General features: G+C 47.6%; 1 protein-coding gene across 2 annotated transcripts in view; it reads right to left on the bottom strand.

The window, feature by feature from the left end:
- Positions 1–11464, bottom strand: part of PSTPIP1 (proline-serine-threonine phosphatase interacting protein 1) — a 49240-nt gene extending 37776 nt beyond the window's left edge. The window contains exons 1-2 of one of the 2 annotated variants that reach the window (XM_065688572.1): positions 11127–11464; positions 10815–11049 (exon numbers count right to left, since the gene is read on the bottom strand). In XM_065688572.1, coding sequence (XP_065544644.1) covers positions 10815–10847 — 33 coding nt within the window. In that variant the 5' untranslated portion in view covers positions 10848–11049; positions 11127–11464. Of the gene's footprint in view, positions 1–10814 lie in introns of both variants that reach the window. The other variant, XM_065688571.1, reaches the window with a different exon arrangement.
- Between the last annotated feature and the right edge of the window lie 6547 nt (positions 11465–18011).

The raw sequence follows: 18011 nt of genomic DNA, 5'->3' as shown, positions 1-18011 counted from the left end.
TAAAGTCTTCATAGAGATCTTCAAGAGAAAAAGAAAATGAAACCAAATCCGTTAGGGATATCTTTGTAATTTTTGGAAAATCAAACTTCTTTTGCACACAGCTCATCTGTGTAGTATGGGAAACTCCTGACAATTTTAGTAAAACAAAAGCTTCAGATTCCTTTTCCAGGCTCAAACATTAACATGTACTGGTGCGAGGAGAAGGTTTAGAGAGAACAGGGGACAGTGAGTTTTGAGCAAGCATCATTCTGCCAACACCTTTTTCAGCTGTCAGAAAGAAATGCTTTCTATCCACAATTGCATCACTCCTATCTCAGTCCTGGATTGAAAATAAGTTCTACCAACTGGGTTATATCAATGAACTGTATCACTGCACTATACCTCTGTGTACTGGCCCTGCTTAAAAAGAGTGTTTCTAGATGCTGATCTTTTGATCTGCTAGTCTCCTTGTCAAGAGCTCTGTCAGGGGCTTCATATTTACTGGTGAGCAGCAAACAGATCTAATAGCCAGGAGTCAAACATAATTTATAATCTCAAAGTACACTGGAGTGGGCTGCATGTTTGCTAGCATGTCCTGGGTTTTCACTGTAATTGAATCACTTTATGGTGTTTTGTTTTTTTCCAGGATGCTTTAAATTCTCCCATTTTCTCTATGAATATATTCACAGGATACCAAGAGGTTTTAGGGAGTTTATTCCTCTTTTTCTGCCGCGCTCAGGCTATCCCGAAATAGACAGCAAACCAAAATGGGGTAGCAGCCACTGATTTGTGTATCTGCAGTGTTGCAGCAGAAACCTCTAACCAAAACAGTCTCCTATGCTTGGTGTGAGATGAGTCCTTTTGGTGTGATAACAAAGTGGTTAATGAGTTCAAAAGTGTATGTCCATGTTGCATTCAGCTGTACCATGTGAGAGCTCTTTCTCTTACTGGCCAGAATGGCTTGGATGTACAGGAATGCCGTGACTGCTCCTGCTTCCCCGCACTGAACTGACAACAGAATTTATACAAGAGTGATTTTTCCACACAAGCAGAAAAAAGCAGGGACGGGCAGGTGGGCTGGGACTAGCTGTAAATTCACTCTTTGCACACTAGAAACGTAGATGGTTGCTAAGGATGTAGATGGCTCTCTTGGGACTTGTGATAATTTTGGGAGGTGAGTGTCATTTTCAGTTGAGGCTTAGTTTGCAGTTTCACTGTGATGCAGTACTTTCATTGGGAGTCAGCAGGATTTACTGCCAGCCACAGCACAGATGTGAACCTTGCATGGAACCTTCAATAATCATTTGCATGTGTAGCATCCCAGTGGCTGAGCTGCTAGATTGCTGCCTTGTGCTTCCCCCTGTAACGAGGCAGGCTAGAGAACTTCAAATGAAAGCAGAGATTCGCATCAGGCTTCAGTTCTCCAGCAGCTGGGATGTTCAGAAACAAACTGCAGTGGAGATTTCACAAACTCCACGGTAGCGTTGCAGAACTGGTGGCATTGAGCAAACCCAGCAGCTTCCCAGTGGTGTTTTGCCCTCTATGATATTTCGGGTTTTCTCTAAGAAGGAAATGGCTGTTTCGGAGTTCTGCTGACAAGATGAATTTGCTCCTCATCCTTCACCCTCCTCATTGGCATCCTGGGACTGCTCATGTGTTGTGTATCAGGCACTCTTATAGTGGCAGCATGATATTTGGCTCTCTTCAGTTTTAATCACCCCATGATTTGAATATAGCTACAAAGGGATTGCTGCACAAAAGCTGCCTTAACTTCTGCAGGTGGTTTGTTGGCTGGCAGACTAATGCCACACAGGGAACAGGCTTGGAAAGTCTCGATTCCAGTCTAATAAAAGCACTCTGTTTGTGCTTATTACCTCCATTTTAGTTTCCCTTCCAATAATTTGGTTAAATAACGTTCTTAGAATGCACAATGCTTCCTAGGGAAGAAAAGCTGTAGTGTAATTTTTGGTCTCTTTGTAAGGAGTGCAAGCGTTCTGTTTTTCCTTGCAGAGCAGTGTTTTTACATATCACAAAACCCAAGCTCTAGCCAGAAGACTGAAGGATGTGACAGTGATCTTTGAACTTTCAGCTTCTTCCAGACGTTACATAGAAGCAGCTTTACCTTTCGTAAGGCAGAAGCAGAGCTTTGTAGACATGCCACAGTATCACCTCCTTTCCACTGCCCATCTGCCTGTCTTTCATAATGTCTCAATTCAGGAACCTTCCACAAAGGTCACAAGCAAGGTCAGGAAATGGAAATCTCATGCTGCCTTTATCACAAGAACACCTCTTTCACACTGAATAGAAGAGCATCATCTGTCATTTATTGTTTGTTCCAAGCGCCTTGAATTGTAAAGCAGCCAGGGAAAACAAGGCACCTTCCCTTGAATTGCACATATTCTTCCAGGTTGAGATCATGCTTTTATTGCCCATTTCCACTAGTTTTCTCTAACTTCAGCCTTGGCCTGAAGTTCCTTCAGGTGGGGGTCTCAGGATGTGCCTGACCACCTTCAGGACATGGCATGCTCCTACTGCTTCTGCTCTAGGAAAAGGAGAAAGGGGCCAGCAGCCAGATGTGCATCACAATAAAAAGTGTGACAAAAAGCTGGGAATCCATTCAGGAAATTCAGATATAACAAACTTCTGGAACAACCTTTGTGATGGGAATGGTGAGAAATGAGACTGGAGGACGCAAAATCCCTCGCTAGTTTTACATCAGAGCTTGACGTGGCTGTGTGACACAGGTCTGAGGTGGCTGCACCCCTTTTCTCCGTGCGGTGACTTTAGACAACAGCTAAATCCATAAAGCAAGGTGGCTTCTTCCTGGGAGCCAACAGAGGGGCCTGGTGTGAGCATTTGCACCTGCCTTTCCTAAGGCACAGCACTGCTTTGGCATGGTGCCTTCCATCAGAAGATCCAATCAGATGTTGCTTCAGCCTCTTCTTGAAAAGTACTAGCTACACAAGAAAAACTGGAAGTGAAATAAGGAGAAACAGAATCTTAAAAGTAGAGGATACTTCTGTTTCATGCAAAACTATGGTCAGGGTTTATTTTTGTTTCTATTCCTCTTTAGTTCATCCACTTCCAGGTCTTTTCTATAAGAGAGCTCCTCTCCTCCTGCAAGCACTGTGGGTCCAGCCTCAGACTGCTGTGAGTGAGGCAACATGAAGCAACCCTGACTTTCCCGTGCACAGAGGCAATTGTTGGGCAGGTCATACATAGCCACTGGAACCAGCCCTGCTCCATTGGTACATTAATTCATTAAAAACATGTGTCTTGCTACTCCCCGTCTTAGAAAGCTTAGAATTGTTTCCTGTCAGTCCTGAAAAAAGGCACTAAATGCACCATTCTGCTGCACCCACACTCTCTGCTTCCCCTATGAGATGAGCAAGAGTTTGTCCGTGCTCTTTCCTGCCACATAGGGAAGCAGAAAGCATCAGGAAATCTTCCCAGAGTCTTGCAGTACAAAGGGAATGAATTAAACCTTTAGTTCATTTCTCAGTAAGCTATAGATTGCCATTTCAATTTCACAAGAGATCCTTACCACCTAAATAATGATTTTCAACATCTCCTGTTACTCAGCATGATGCAACATATTCCTACGCTCCGTTAGCATGGTGTATCACAGCGTCCTGGGGAACTGTGCAATCCAACAGGACAAAATCAACTTTCGGCTTTTAGAGTCTTAAAAGGGGGGGAGACAAGTGGTCATGTAAGTAAAGTGAAGCAGTTTGTCCAATGGAACAACTGTGCCACTACTGCATTACCTTCCAGGAAGCATTCCTCTGTCTTTGCTCCCACTTGCATGAATAGCTCCTGCCTTATACAAAACTAAGTAAAACTGGATCATTTCTGGTGTTTTATGAAGTGCTGAATCAAGGAGGTATTTAGCTTGATGTACCCCCTCTCTGCTGCAAGCTCCTAGGGTATAGGAAATGGGCAAGATCTACAGAAGTGGGTGCACACTAAGGCACACCAGCATAGCTACTTTGGAACACTTTGAAGCTCTGAATCAGGAAGATCTGATTGAGACATCCCATTGCCTAAGCTAGCACACTATCCACCATCTGCTGTCTCTATAGGGAAGAAGAATTTCATCTTAATCTCTCCTTTCTTGAGCTGTTTTACTTGTGGATGAATCTACTGGAGCAGAGGGAAGGCATGCCTGGTAGACTGTGGGCCATGAGAGCTCCCGTTCCTGTCCCAGAGTAAGTCTCCCACTGCAGAGCTCCCCCAGAGGGCTGTTGTTTGAGTTTGGTCTCCTCTTTGGTTAGAAATGTCACCTTAAACCTCCCTCTCCATAGGAAGCCTTCACCAGGTGGGAACTTGGTCATCAAAACCTATCTTTACCTTCCAAAACAGCTCCCCTACTTCCAGTCAAGCTGTGCTGCTGAGCTCCTGATTGCTTTTCTGCTTCGCCCCCACCCCTTATTTCTGAGTTTTCTTTCCTTTTGGGAATTAACCAGTCCTGGGCAAATTGAGAGCAGCACCAAAAGGCATCTTGGTGTGGGAAGCTGTTACTTGAAAGAACAAAAAGAAACAGGAAGTTGGTGTTTATCTGATTGGACCCTGGATCCTCGTGTCTCTGAGCTAGCCCAGCTGGCCAGTTTTCACTTAATTCTTAAGACTAAGAGTAGACAACTGATGCCTTCCACTTCAACCGAAAATGAAGTTGCATCAGGAGTGGTTTACCAGGAGCTATGGAACTTTCCAGCTCCTCAGCCTTGTTCACTGTTTACCCACCACTCTGGAGATGCTCTGAACTGTGGCTGTAGTCAGGGAGCAAATCTTTGGGAACTGAAAAGCTGTTGGGAGCTGGATGCATGTTTTCAATGCACTTTTTTTCCTTAAGCTTGACAACCTGAGCAGTGCTGAATGGTCCCCATGCAGAGCCGTGCCCTGCAGCCCTCACCTCATCCCTGCCTCAGATCCCCGCATTCCTACTGAACCACGCAGGGAACTTTGGAGGTTATTGAACTGTGGCTGCTGAGAGAGGTTTTATTACAAAACTGAGATTAAACAGGAGATGAAACAAGTGTTCTCTGTGCCACCTGCCCGCCAGAACCTACCTCACTGCAGCATGGCATGGAAACAGAATCAGGAAAAGAGGTCTTTTGAGCACAAACGAGCTGAATAATAATAGTGAAAAACCTGTTCATGAAGCAGCTTCATTTGCCTTCCCCACAAGCATGCAATGGGTGGAACTGGGTTGAAATTCAGAGCAGAGCAAGGTCAGTGTCTCCAGTCAGTGACCGTCAGCTTTGCAGAAGCAGAAGTGGTGCAAGCCCATGCTGCTGCCCTGGGGGGGTGCAGGCCTTGTGGGAGGAAAGGGATGGGCCATGAATCACCAGTCCTGCAGGAAAACCATGTTGAAATGAGATCCACAGGGAGAGTCTGAGATTCACCCTGGAGAGGCTGTGGTGGGAGGAGAGGCGCGGAGCTGGGATGGCTGAGCCTGCAGGAGAGGTGGCTGAAGGTGTCTAAATGCGTGGTGCAGGGAGCAGGGGAGGTGGAGGCAGGACTTGTCAGTGGTACCCAGTGTCAGGGTACTGGGTACATCTCCGACCCTTTCATCAAGCACTGTTACAGGACCCGTTCGAAGTTGTGTGTGACAAACAGGCGTTTAAATCTAGGTGGTGTTCACTAAACATGTCTGTGTATGTGTGGGTGAATCGAGAGTTGATGGCTCAGCTATCCCATATTTAAAATGCAGACTCATGGCACAGTTAAAGTTGGCATAAATAAGAACCCTCTGTTTCTCTGAACTGAAGCAGACCCAGTTTCTGCAGAGGAGGACAGATCAGAAAGAACAGAACTATGTTAAAAATGTTAACAAAACTGGTGCAGTGATTTCATCAATCCACCAATTTAAGCAGTCACAGCCCCTAGATAAGGTGCTTGCTTGCATATGGTCATCAGGACTTTTAATAAAACATAATTTAGCTGTCTAATTATTTCAATCACTGGCCTAAAATGAGCTTTCCATAAAGCCATTAATCTACCTGTTCTGGAAAGCCTTCTGCAGCCTTAGGACCAGCTCACTGCATTTATACTCTTCCTCCTCATAAGGAAGATGCTCAGCCTGGTGTGCCACATGCAGGACATAACCAAGCAGGTAACCAGAAGCTGCAAACATAAAACTCTAGTCCTTCCAATTGAGCTCATCACCAAGGAAATGAACCACGCTGAATGTGCTGTAGTTGGCTCCTGACAGACCCTCCTATCGCTGTTTTAGGAATACAGGAGGTGAAGTAGACATTGACCTGTTTGTCTCACTATTGATACCTGTGCTGGGAGTGTTAATTCATTTGAGCTTCATTTGGGCTGTTGTGCTGTGCTCAGAAGGGATTTGTGAAGCGCCAGTGTTCCCACAGCCATGACAACTGATCAGGTTTTCTGCTTGTGAGGTTGCACCCCCTTCACCAGTGCTTTTCATTGCCCCTGTGAGCCAGGAGCCTTCCCAGGTCAGCTGAGGGAATGCAGGAAGAAATCACACATGAAAAAGAAGAGAGCAGCCTCTTCCATGGAGATGAAGATGATCCAGCAAACACTGGAAGCTGACCCAGCTGGGCAATCAGGTCAACTTTTCCAAGTTGGTTCCCCCTCTATTCCCCATTTCACAGTTTGTGGAGTTCAGAGGGATGCAGTATGTACTGACAGCAGATCCTGACTTCAGGGGATGCAGTACGTACTGGCAGCAGATCCTGACTTCAGGGGATGCAGTACATACTGACAACAGACCTGACTTCAGGGGATGCAGTACATACTGACAGCAGATCCTGACTTCAGGGGATGCAGTACGTACTGACAGCAGATCCTGACTTCAGGGGATGCAGTACGTACTGACAGCAGATCCTGACTTCAGGGGATGCAGTATGCACTGACAGCAGATCCTGGCCTGCCTGTGTGCCAGTGAGCACTGAGATTGTTTGTTTTAATTTGCCTGGTGTCATGAGATACAGATGCAACTGAAGCAGTCCCATTCACTTGGATTTTGGTGCAGAGCCATTTGCAAAGCTGAGGTGCCAGGGTGAAAGCTTTGGCAGCCATGTCCTTCCCTGCCTGATCCCAGTCCTGCTCTGGGTGCCAGGGGCTGGCAGGAGCCCTCACTAGCCCCTGTTTCTCCGTCCCAACAAACCTGCCCTGTCTTACTTCCTCCTGCTTCAGAAGAAGGGGCCCCGTGAAACTTAACCTCTACAGGAAAGCAGTTCCTGGTATAAAAAAGACTTCCTTTTCTGATCAAACCAGTTGACATTATATTTCTCCAGTACATCACCTAGTAGGTCTATAAAATAGTTTTACTGTGACTTTTACCATCATCACTGCACTCTTGTTCCACAGTTGAGAGTCTCATTAGAAGTTGTAATTATTTTCATAAATAGTTTATCTTTTCCTGGCATGTATAATAGACTGTTGTGTGAAAAAGCTACAGTAACAGTTGAGAGGTTCACCTACAAACTCAACTTTGCATTGGACCTGATGTAGAATATAGCCTGGAGTCAAACAAGAAAGGTGAGGTGAGCACCTTTGTTTGTAACAGGCTCTTTATCTTCAGCACTTCCGTATCTCCCACTGCTGTAGCATCTGACCACAGGTACTGCACTGGCAGGAAGGTGGTAAGGAGAAGTCCAGAGCAGGGCAGGGAGGCACATCTTGCTATCTCATGTTCATCATGTTTGCTGGCCCGTATCTCCAGCTTAATTGTTCTTTTAAACGAAAGCTGTGAGAGTGCACAAGCCCTGAGCTCATCCCACAGCAGAGAACAGAGAGCACTTCACACACCTAATTCCAAGCACCTTAGGAGCCATTTTCCAGGACTGACTTGGCCCCTTGAGTTTGATTCAAAGCTGCCCAAGGGAATAGATTTGCTCCCATTCAACTCTGGGCACTTTGGAGCCTGCCCCAAAACCAAACACCTCCTTTGGAAGTTTTCCTCATTCCCCCTTCCCGGATGGGTGAGGCCAGTAAGCACCTGCCTTCCCCTTGGGTAGAAATAGCTGCATTTCACAGGGTTGCAGCTGGAGTGCTAAGCAGCTGTGTTGGAGGAAAGCACAATAGAAGGAACAGAACACAAGGAAAAGGCAGCAACAAGCATTTCAGAGGAAAAGCCAATGATAAGTACAGGAACACAGAATAAGAGAGAGACTCAATCTTTGTGACAAGGGGAAAGACCTTCTTGGTTAGTGGGTTTTGCTCAGCTCTTTGCCTATTAACATAACCCAGTTAACACGAAACTCAGCAGACATTCTCCCCATTAACATGGGAATGTGCCTACCTGGCTGATGTGATGCTGGAGAAGACAGGTAACATCTGTTACATTTGTGTAGCAGCCCAGCAGAGTATGAATCCATTAGCAACTGCCCTGCACCAGCCGTCAAAACTGATTTGTGTTTCCATCTCGCTAATGTTTTCCAAAAGCTACCAACAGAGGACAGGAACCTGGTGCTGAGAAGCACATTTTGGTGGAGGCTTTGAGCAAGTTTGACTTAAACCATCACAGGGTGTGTGGAGGATACAGAACCAAACTGAAATGAAGAAATATACTGGTTTGAGCCCCGGCCATGCTCCAAAGCAAGTGTGAAAGCTGTGGTGTAGGACTATGATTAAGTCATGGCTACATGTAATAGGGGAAAAGAGAGATTAAAACTTATACCTATTATGAGGAACAATTTGCATTTTCCTGGAATACAGCACACCCTGTTCTTAGGAAGTTTGATGGACTTTGGGGAGGAATGAATGGGGCTCTTTCTCTGCTAGTTGGGAAGATCTGCAGCTTTTAGGGTTTTCTTATGTGTTTCACATTGCTCTAGGTGCTACAGAAACTTCCTCCTATGCACGAGTTCAGCGATGGTGAAAGCAGGGAGCTCTTGCTCTGGTGTACCTTGTCAGAAGGAATGACAGTGAGGGTGCAGCAGTGTCCTCAGACAGGTCTTAGAGATCAGGGATCTGTACTGAGCAATCTGCTCTGGTGCAAATATGCTTTTTGGGTTTTAATGATAAAGACAGTTTCCATTTATGGTACAAATCAAATCCAGGAGATAACTGCTCACTGAAGCAAACCATGCAAACACATTTCCATCTCACTTAATGGGCATAACAGAGCCTTTTGAATGCAAAAATAATTGCTGATCTTGTGATTTGGGGGGTAAGCTGCATGCCTCTGCCACAATATGCAATATCCTGTGAGTTTTCATTTTAAAAGGCTTATTATTGCATAGCTAAAACTGCCATCCTCAACCAGATATATTCCTGCCCTCTTAATCGAGCTTGGTGAGACAATGCTCTCAACCAAACAATATTAAAGACAGAGATGCTTTCCTCTAAGGAAGGTGTTAGCTTCAAAGCTAAGCAAGGATTATAGTCATGGTAACATGACTAAGCACAGGAGAGAAGGTGAGGGAGGAAGAGCCAGAAAGAACTGGCCTGGCTAGATTGCCAACTGGTGCTCATCACCCCAACCCTGTCCAGTCCCTGGAGGACGCCTCACTGGAGCCTCACTGATTTATTCTCGCTGAAGTCCAAGATCTTGAAAGTAAATACACCAAATGTGGCAGTTCTAAGGGTCAGATGGCACATTCCCAAAGGCAGTTCAGCAATGCCAGAGCTGCGGCTCCCGGGTAGCACTGGCCTGTGGTCAGTCCTGCCCCGTGCTCTGCACTGTGCAGGCAGTAGCTGTGCAGCAGAGGAGGCGCGGAGCATCTCGCGTGGATGTGGTTGGGGGCGGTGAGGGTTAACATCAAAATGAACTCGTGTATTTCCTCATTGCGCTTGTTGTAACTGCTCAAATGTGGTGCTGGGGGTGGGGAGGGCTTCCTGGAGGTGCTGGGAGGAAGGGGGTTCACCGAAATGTGTTCCTGCTCCTGCCCTGCTGGTTTGTACCAAGAGAGGGTTTGCCCTGAGGGGTGCGTGGATAGAAAGAAGACACAAGCAGCAAGCACACTGTAAAGGGACTGTTCTACTCGGCCTGATAGGGAAATGGCAGGAAGAATTCATAAGCCTTCATGTCTTTCTCTAAGTCATGCTGGAAAATGACTGCTCAGACAAGAGGCAACCACGAAACATCCTGTTTACCCAACTCTGCAATGTTAGAACTTGTTGATGCTGCTGCTTTTTTCCTTAAAATACCCACACCAGAGGCAATTGCAAGAAAACTTCAGGTTTCCCTGGAGAGAAAACTGATGAGGGCCTTTTTACTTTGTAACCGCAGAGAAGGAGCTTGAAAACAAGACCCGAAAGGGTTCTTCAACCAGAAGTCAGACAAGAACAGAGTGTATCTGCATGGTTTAGTATCCACTGGTTTTAAGGGAGTGTTGGGCTTGGTTCTTGAGTGTCACTGCTGGCTCTTCCTCCGGGTGCTCTGCCTGAGCCCTGGGCACCTCCACACCCCGTGCATGCCCTCCTGCACCTCGAAGCAGGCACGGGCTGCAGAGGTGGCCGAGCAGCAGCATTTGCACGCAGCCAGAGCAGCAAGCATGAGAGAATCCAGCCTGTCATTAGTAACAGTTCACCTGCGCTGGGAGACACTCCTGCAGAGGGACACTGTCCTGAGAGACACACAAACCCTTCCGCAGGCGGCTCCTGGACCTCGCACAGGAACCGGGAATGCCGGTTGGTTTATGGCGGCTGGATGTATTCTTACAATGCAGCCTTCTGCCAGGGACCTAGCACTTGTACTACCAGACAAGTAGGTGGTCACTTGGAGTCAAATCTGGGCTTTTACTAAACTAAATTTAAAGCACAGAACAGGATTAAATTAGGTTTGAGCTATACAGAGAGCCAAGCTGTATTTTAAGAGACTTTTACATGCAGATATATTGAATGTAGGAAATACTCACCCAAAATGCATCTTTAAACTGCAGCTGTGTCATTATTACCACTCTGTGGAGGGCGAGGAATCCTTCAGCGAGTTCTCTCTTGGGTGAGAGCTGCAGCAGCCACAGCTCTGAGCCCTGTTGCTTTACCCCAGCCAAAGCAGAGAGTGAAGCACATCCACAGACCTGTCTCTTCTGAAGTCAGGCTGGTGAAAACAGCATTGGGCAGTTTCAGGCAGCTCCACGTGATGACCTATGGCTGGGACGGGACAGAGGGGATAAAAGCCGTGGCTCACACAGGGAGACATGCACGCGCTCAGCACCCTAACCCCAAACCTGTTTCTCTGCTGGTAAACAGTTCATATTGAAATGAGGAAGCAGGGAGATGTCAAGTGATGTCAGGCTGCTCCGTGCCGTGTGTGTGTGTAAGAGGCTCGCAAGCTAAAAACCGAAGAGGTAAAATTCAGCTCTATGATTTGATGAGCTACGGGAGAGAGAGCGATTGAAATGCAAAGGAAACCAGCACAATACAGAGAGATAAGCTGTGGAGGAAATGAGTGCCAAACTGTCACAGAATGCTGTGGTCTGACAAAGAAAACCATGTAAAAGAAGCCCACGAGCCACGTTTCTCCTGGGGCTGGAGGGGCCCATGTGTTTGCACACGGCAAGTGTAGCTCGATGTTGCCTTTCTGCAACTGAAAAGGCTTTTCAAGACTGGTTAAATTAAGAACACTGAAGTGTGCAGGTGTCTGCACACTTTTAGATACCTGTATGTCTGTATAGAGAACATTCTGATTTGCATGTCCTCATGTAAATGTTGCTGTGAATAACCAAGAGATGGGAAATTTAGAAGTGAAATCCAAACTCTTGAGAAAACAATTGTGATGAGAGAGCTGAGAGTTTATTGGCACCGGGCCCTGAAGTGATGCTTCACAGACATTGTGCAGGTACCAGTGGTCCCTCCATGGGCAATCAGTAGCTGTGTGTCAGAGAGTTTCTTTCCTTGTGGTCTGAAGAAGGCAGGGAACACGCAGAGACTTTGGAAGGACAAATGAGGCATGCGGAGAGCAGAAGGGAGGTGTGAAATTGCTTTGGTTGTCATAAGCAGCAGGAAAAAAGCATCGTTGCATGAGAGGGGGAGCAGGAGAAACGTGAAGATTCACTTGTGGAGGGTGCTGAGGGAGGAGTGATGCTTCCTTCCACAGGGAGAATTCCCTGAAACGTGCATTCTGAGGGCCTGGGCACTGCTCATAACACCCGATCTGTAAGCAGAAAAAGAGCCTTTTAAAGAGTATTTTATCTCTGTCTGTCTAAAACTGAATGTTTCCTTTCACCATTTCCAAATCTGAGCTGTGTCGATAGCCTTGCTCCTGTTGGGTCTCACAACAACGCCCAGAGGGCACTCTGGCCCTCCAAAACCATATCCTGCTTCCCCATTATTTGTGGTTTGGCCTCCAAGCAGAAAGCCGGTTACTTGGTGGGCGCTGACACCGGGCTCCGTGCCTGTCCCAGCCAGGACAGTCGCCTCCCTTGGGAGCAGCCTCTCACACGCCCCCAGCTTTGTGCTGTGGGGGAGTTCATCTCCTGCTGCTGCCTGGGGGAGAGCCTAAACCATGCTCCTGCTTCAGGTGCTCTGATGAGCTGGCAGACACCAGCTGATGCGAGCCCAGCCCCTGGCTCTGACGAAGCCGAGCTGTTGGGCAGATGCTTGCTTTGGAGCCGTCACCCGCATGGCTGGGTTATGCGCAGAGGGTGCTGTGCCTGGCAGGAGCAGTCAGGCTCTGCAGGGCTCTGGAAAAGGGAGGAAAATGCCTCAGTTTTGCAGCTGAAGAAACCGAAACCTGCAGCAAACAGTCAGGGCAAGCACATCAGTGCGAGAGTGCGGGCCTGGGATGGGGTTGGTGCTTCACAGCCTCCAAGGTGCGAGGAACGCACAGAATCCATAACCCTACATGCTCATTTCCCCACCTCTGCTTGGTGAATAGCTCTCCGCAGAGCCTCGGGTGCACTTCCCTGCTGCACTGGCCATGGCCGGGCTCAGGAAAACTGGGATAGGATTGTTTGCCTTTTCTCCTGTAAGCCGAAGCACCAAATCACACCTAAATGTCTTGCAGTGGGCATTTACTAAGTTTGTGCTGAGCTGCTCTGCTGCAATAAGGAGGAAATTCTTTCCTGTTAGGGCGGTGAGGCACTGGAATGGGTTGCCCAGGGAGGTTGTGAGTGCTCCATCCCTGGCAGTGTTCAAGGCCAGGTTGGATGAAGCCTTGTGTGGGATGGTTTAGTGTGAGGTGTCCCTGCCCATGGCAGGGGGGTTGGAACTGGATGATCTTGAGGTCCTTTCCAACCCTAACTGTTGTATGATTCTATGATTCTATAACTGCTGGTTCGTAGCATACAGTTACTTGTTTTAGGCTTGAATTTTTAGCAGAGCTTGAAATAGCACCCAGAAACAGCAGTTCCCAAGAGCTGTCTGTCTTAGAAGGTACGCCACCCTCCTGACTGACCCAGGAACTCATCTCCGTCCCTTTCCCAACCAGAAGAGTCAGGAGAGTCTCGTGAGTCTTCTGTAGAGCGCTCACAAGGAACGCTGCACTTGGACAAGGAATCTTCCTAAGACCATCCTCTGCATAGCAACCAGACAGCACAGCGTTCAGCTCTCAGGTCTCGTCGTTGGGTTCATATTTTGGTGTGAGCGGCCTGAGCTGTGGGAAGGCCGGGAAGGCTGTGGGAGCTGTGCAGGGCACAGGGAAGGGGAGCAAACCCAATGAACCTTGGCTGCTAAGTGCTGGAATGCCTCTACTGAAACCACCCTGAACTTCATGGAGTTTTCCCTACAGTTACAGTGATACTTCTGTGCAAACAGGAGTATTTCCAGTGGGCAAGAGGTTTAGATTGTGGCGTTATAGGGAATGGGATGAAGGTGGCAATGAGACGTGATCACCCGCTTGTTTGTTTGGTTATCGCCAGGCTGGATGCTTCAGAAACCTTTAGGGCCTTTCACCTTCCCTTCCTCCCCCTATTCACATGGCTTTTCACCTGAGCTTTGTGTACAGCTCCACTCAGAAGTAGAGGTGTCAGTGACACCTGGAGTGGAACGTGCTCCCCAACAGCCACTGCAGCTCCCTTCCCACCACTGCTCCGAAAGGTCACAGATCAGGTTTGCTCTCTCATAAGGCCAAGAATCAGTCTCCAGGGCAGGGTATTGGTGGTTTATTCCAATAATCATACTGTTTGGCAGGAGAATGCACCATTTGAATCTGTTCTGTAGTGGAAAGTGATGAAAAGTCTATTGTTTTTGTAAAAATCATGTTAGAACTTTTGATGTGCATCCGAATGGAAGCTTAATGTTCTTTTTATTAACTATACGCTGCTTTGCACAAAGCTTTTTATTGGGGATTTGGGTGGCAGGTTTGGACCTGACAGAAGTTAAAATACAAAAGCAGCATCTACAAGCAGGGTTGTGCTCATCCAGGGCTTCAAGCAAAACATCCTTCACAGTTCATGCTTCTGAGTTTGGGTAGTCAGTAAACCTCTGAGTCTACACAGAGACAGGATGAGGGAGTCTATGAAAAGCACTAAGGCAGTACATAAGGAGATGCATCTGAATGCACATAACTCAGGTACTAGGATGGTTGCATTTTCAAACCTCCTCAGGTATGTTGTGGTCCCTTGGATCATTGTGAAACGGAAACGGAGAACAGAAGGCCCATGTAGAGTACTTCAAAGCCTCTGTAACAATTACATCTAGGAGCTACGGCTTCGCAGTGCTTGCTGTAGTACGGCTGTGTTCCAAATTAAAACAGCCCAGCCCCTGGTTGTCTGAGTCCTAAAGCCTAGAGACACCAGCAGCAATGAAAGCGCTTCCAGAGGAAAGCCTCTGCTCAACTAGGCAAGCCTTGTAGCTTGTTTGCTGCCCTCCGTTCCCGTACAAATGGCCACCGAATTTCAATGTGAGAATGTTGGGGGCTTTCAAATGATCCACACTTGTGCCGGTTTAGACACTGCAATCACCTGGCCTTCTGCGAGGAGCCAGCCTCTGTTCCTATGGAAACAGAAGCAGCAGCCTCCGAGCATCCGCCTGGATCAGTCACTGCTCCTGAACCCACCTACAGCTGCTGGCTGAAAGCTGGTTCAGTGTTCTTCAGACCCTGTGGTACCGGCTCTGAAGCACACTCCCTTTGCTTCTCTTAGAAGGAGCTATTTGAACATCCTCCCAAAAGCACTGTTCCACAGTGCCAGGCAGTCCTGCTGGCATTTTGCTTCAGCAGAGTTGACAGCTCACATCAAGATTAATTGCATAGACCGTGCTCTTCTCTAGTGTTTTATATCAGCTTTCAACTGAAAGCCTTTCACTGAAAGGTAGACCTAGTCCCTGATGTTTTACCCAAGAGAAAGATAATCACAGTCTGCCATAATTATGAAGAACATGAATAGATTTCCTCTAAAATCATCGTGATACTCTGTATACCCTAAAATTACTGTTCCTACCACAGAAACGCGGGGTCATTTTGTGCTCGGTACATGTTTGAACCAGGTTAGCTCCCATCCTTACCCCTGGAGGTGTTTCAAAGACAAAAACAGGAGAAGAGAAACTGTGGGCAAGTGCAATGTCACAGGAGGCTTGATTAACACGGGCAGTATCTGGCAGCTCTTTGGAGAGAAGTAAAACCACTTTGTGAGAGAGAAAATGAAGAGAGTTGTGTTTCTGCCTTCCCTTCTTGTCATAACTTCGGGTACCTGCAGAAAGATGGTTTTTATTTCTCTGTCGTCTTTTGCATGTTTTACCAATGTACTGGCTTTCTCCATCCCATTAATTCAAAGGAAATCACTACTCATTTGCAAGTACTGCATATTCATTAGCCAAGCAGGCAACACTTGCAGTGCTGAAGAGCTTTCCACTTCTCAGAAAGCGCTCTTTGAATACTACAGTGCTGGAAAGCAAAGCAGGCTTCAGGTGCACAGGAGCATTACACAAGTTCAGGGTATGCTTTGGAAACAAATGCTCTTGCCTCAGTCAGCCTGCAGGGGTATGCACACCGGGAACGGCTGACCGGGAGGCAGTTTGGGTAGAGCAAAGGCAGCAAAGACACTGGTGAAAAATCATGGCATTTTATGGATCTCAACCCATCAGTCCAAAGCATACCACTTCTGTCAGGCTGCCCCTGCACTAAACATCCCTGCTTCCGTGGTACAGTGAATTGTTTAGCGCCACGGGAGGCAACAGCTTAGATTCTTTCAGCATGTTTTAGCACGTACTTTGCATATTTGCTCGCTTAGAAACGTCAGCAATTGTTCTCTGATCTTTCTTCAGCGTGGAAATGCAAACCCAGCAAATCAAGGGTGAACACCTGAGAGAGCCTCCCGAAAGTCTGTCCAAAGCAAAACCTCGCTAGATAAATCATGTGCATGTTTAGTGCTGCAAACACTCTGAAATGTCACAGTGCAGTTGTTTTAATTTGGGCTGGGTCAGCCTGGACAAGAGAAGGCTCCTGAAGGGGAGACCTGAGAGCAGCTCCAGTGCCTGAAGGGGCTGCAGGGAACCTGGAGAGGGGCTTGGGACAAGGGCCTGTAGGGACAGGCCAAGGGGAATGGCTTGAACCTGCCCGAGGGGAGACTGAGCTGAGCTCTTAGGCAGAAGCTCTTCCCTGTGAGGGTGCTGAGGCGCTGGCACAGGGTGCCCAGAGAAGCTGTGGCTGCCCCATCCCTGGCAGTGCTCAAGGCCAGGTTGGACACAGGGGCTTGGAGCAAGCTGCTCCAGTGGAAGGGGTCCCTGCCCATGGCAGGGGTTGGAGCTGGATGAGCTTTAAGCTCCCTTCAATACAAACGATTCTGGGGTTCTGTGATCTCAGAATCCCCTTCTGGGGAATGAGACTTTACCCGATTAAACTGCAGCTTCTACCTGTGGAAGTTCTATGGGCATGGTTCGGGATGTTGTCAGCTGGAACAGCCCAAAAGAGCCAGTCCGAAAATAAAAGAAACCCAAAAGATCAAATTCAGAACTGAAACCGTAGCTTTGAGTTACGGGAATTAAAAAAGAGAGTTGGTGACAGTTAAGTGACACATTCTCTTTGCCAGTACACTGAGGTCTGGGGTGAAGAGGCAGCCTCCTTCAGCACGTTGTATTGACGTTCTCTGGCCTGTTCCATCTGATCTCACTTTGTAAACAGCACCTGCAGAGTATTCCCGATTCAAATATTAAATCTGGTTAAAGCACTTAAAGCTCATCCAGTCCCAGCCCCTGCCACAGGCAGGGACCCCTTCCACTGGAGCAGCTTGCTCCAAGCCCCTGTGTCCAACCTGGCCTTGAGCACTGCCAGGGATGGGGCAGCCACAGCTTCTCTGGGCACCCTGTGCCAGCGCCTCAGCACCCTCCCAGGGAAGAGCTTCTGCCTAAGAGCTCAGCTCAGTCTCCCCTCGGGCAGGTTAAAGCACCATCTCCATCTAGTAACCACTTGGATTTCTCATAGAGACTGAGCATTCTTGTTGGCAAGGTAACCTCATTCTCTTCCTCAAAATGAGTTCTCCCTAATTCAGTCCCCAGTTCTGTGGGAATATGCATTAGGATGATTCTTGGACTCTATCTAAGTGAGAGAGACTGTCAGAGGAACAAACACTAGCCAAACTCAATGAAGAGAACAAAATCCCTCTGCTTGTTCCAAAATCCTCCCTTTTATAAAAGCAAGGCTCTAAAACTTTGATTTCTACACAAACACTGCATGTAAAACTGTCAGGCGCAGAGGGCAGAGGCAGGCTAACAGGGCAGCAAGCAGGTGAAGTATGGGTGTTAGGGAGCTCAGGTTTGCCATTTTCCAGAACCCACGTTTAGTAAGTACAGGAACACATCCTAGCAAAAGCACAGCTCATCCCAAGGGAAATGGCGGGTGACAAAACAAGCAAAACTGCGGCGCTGGTACAAACAGACCCCGCTCAGAGGTGCACAGCAAAGGAGGCAACAGTCACAAGTTCCAGCAAGGGAAACTCTGACGAGGTGAGAGTTTCTCAGCGGTGGTGATTAAGCAGTGAAACGGGCCCACAGAGATGATGGAGATAGTGAGAGCCTATGAAGGGCCTGGGCGATGCAAACAGTCTTTGAAGTTGGCCCCGCTTGGAGCGGGAGGTTAAAGCAGGGACCTGTCTTGCACAGATCGGGAGGCACAAATAACCCTGTTTGAAGTGGTCCTACCTAAAGAATCTGGTAACTTGCGCTCATTTTTCTGCGCA

This window comes from Lathamus discolor, chromosome 8 (genome assembly GCF_037157495.1).
Source record: "Lathamus discolor isolate bLatDis1 chromosome 8, bLatDis1.hap1, whole genome shotgun sequence".
In the NCBI taxonomy this organism is placed as follows: Eukaryota; Metazoa; Chordata; class Aves; order Psittaciformes; family Psittacidae; genus Lathamus; species Lathamus discolor.
Note: the sequence above shows the minus strand (reverse complement) of the source record. Positions and strands in the feature narration are given on the sequence as shown.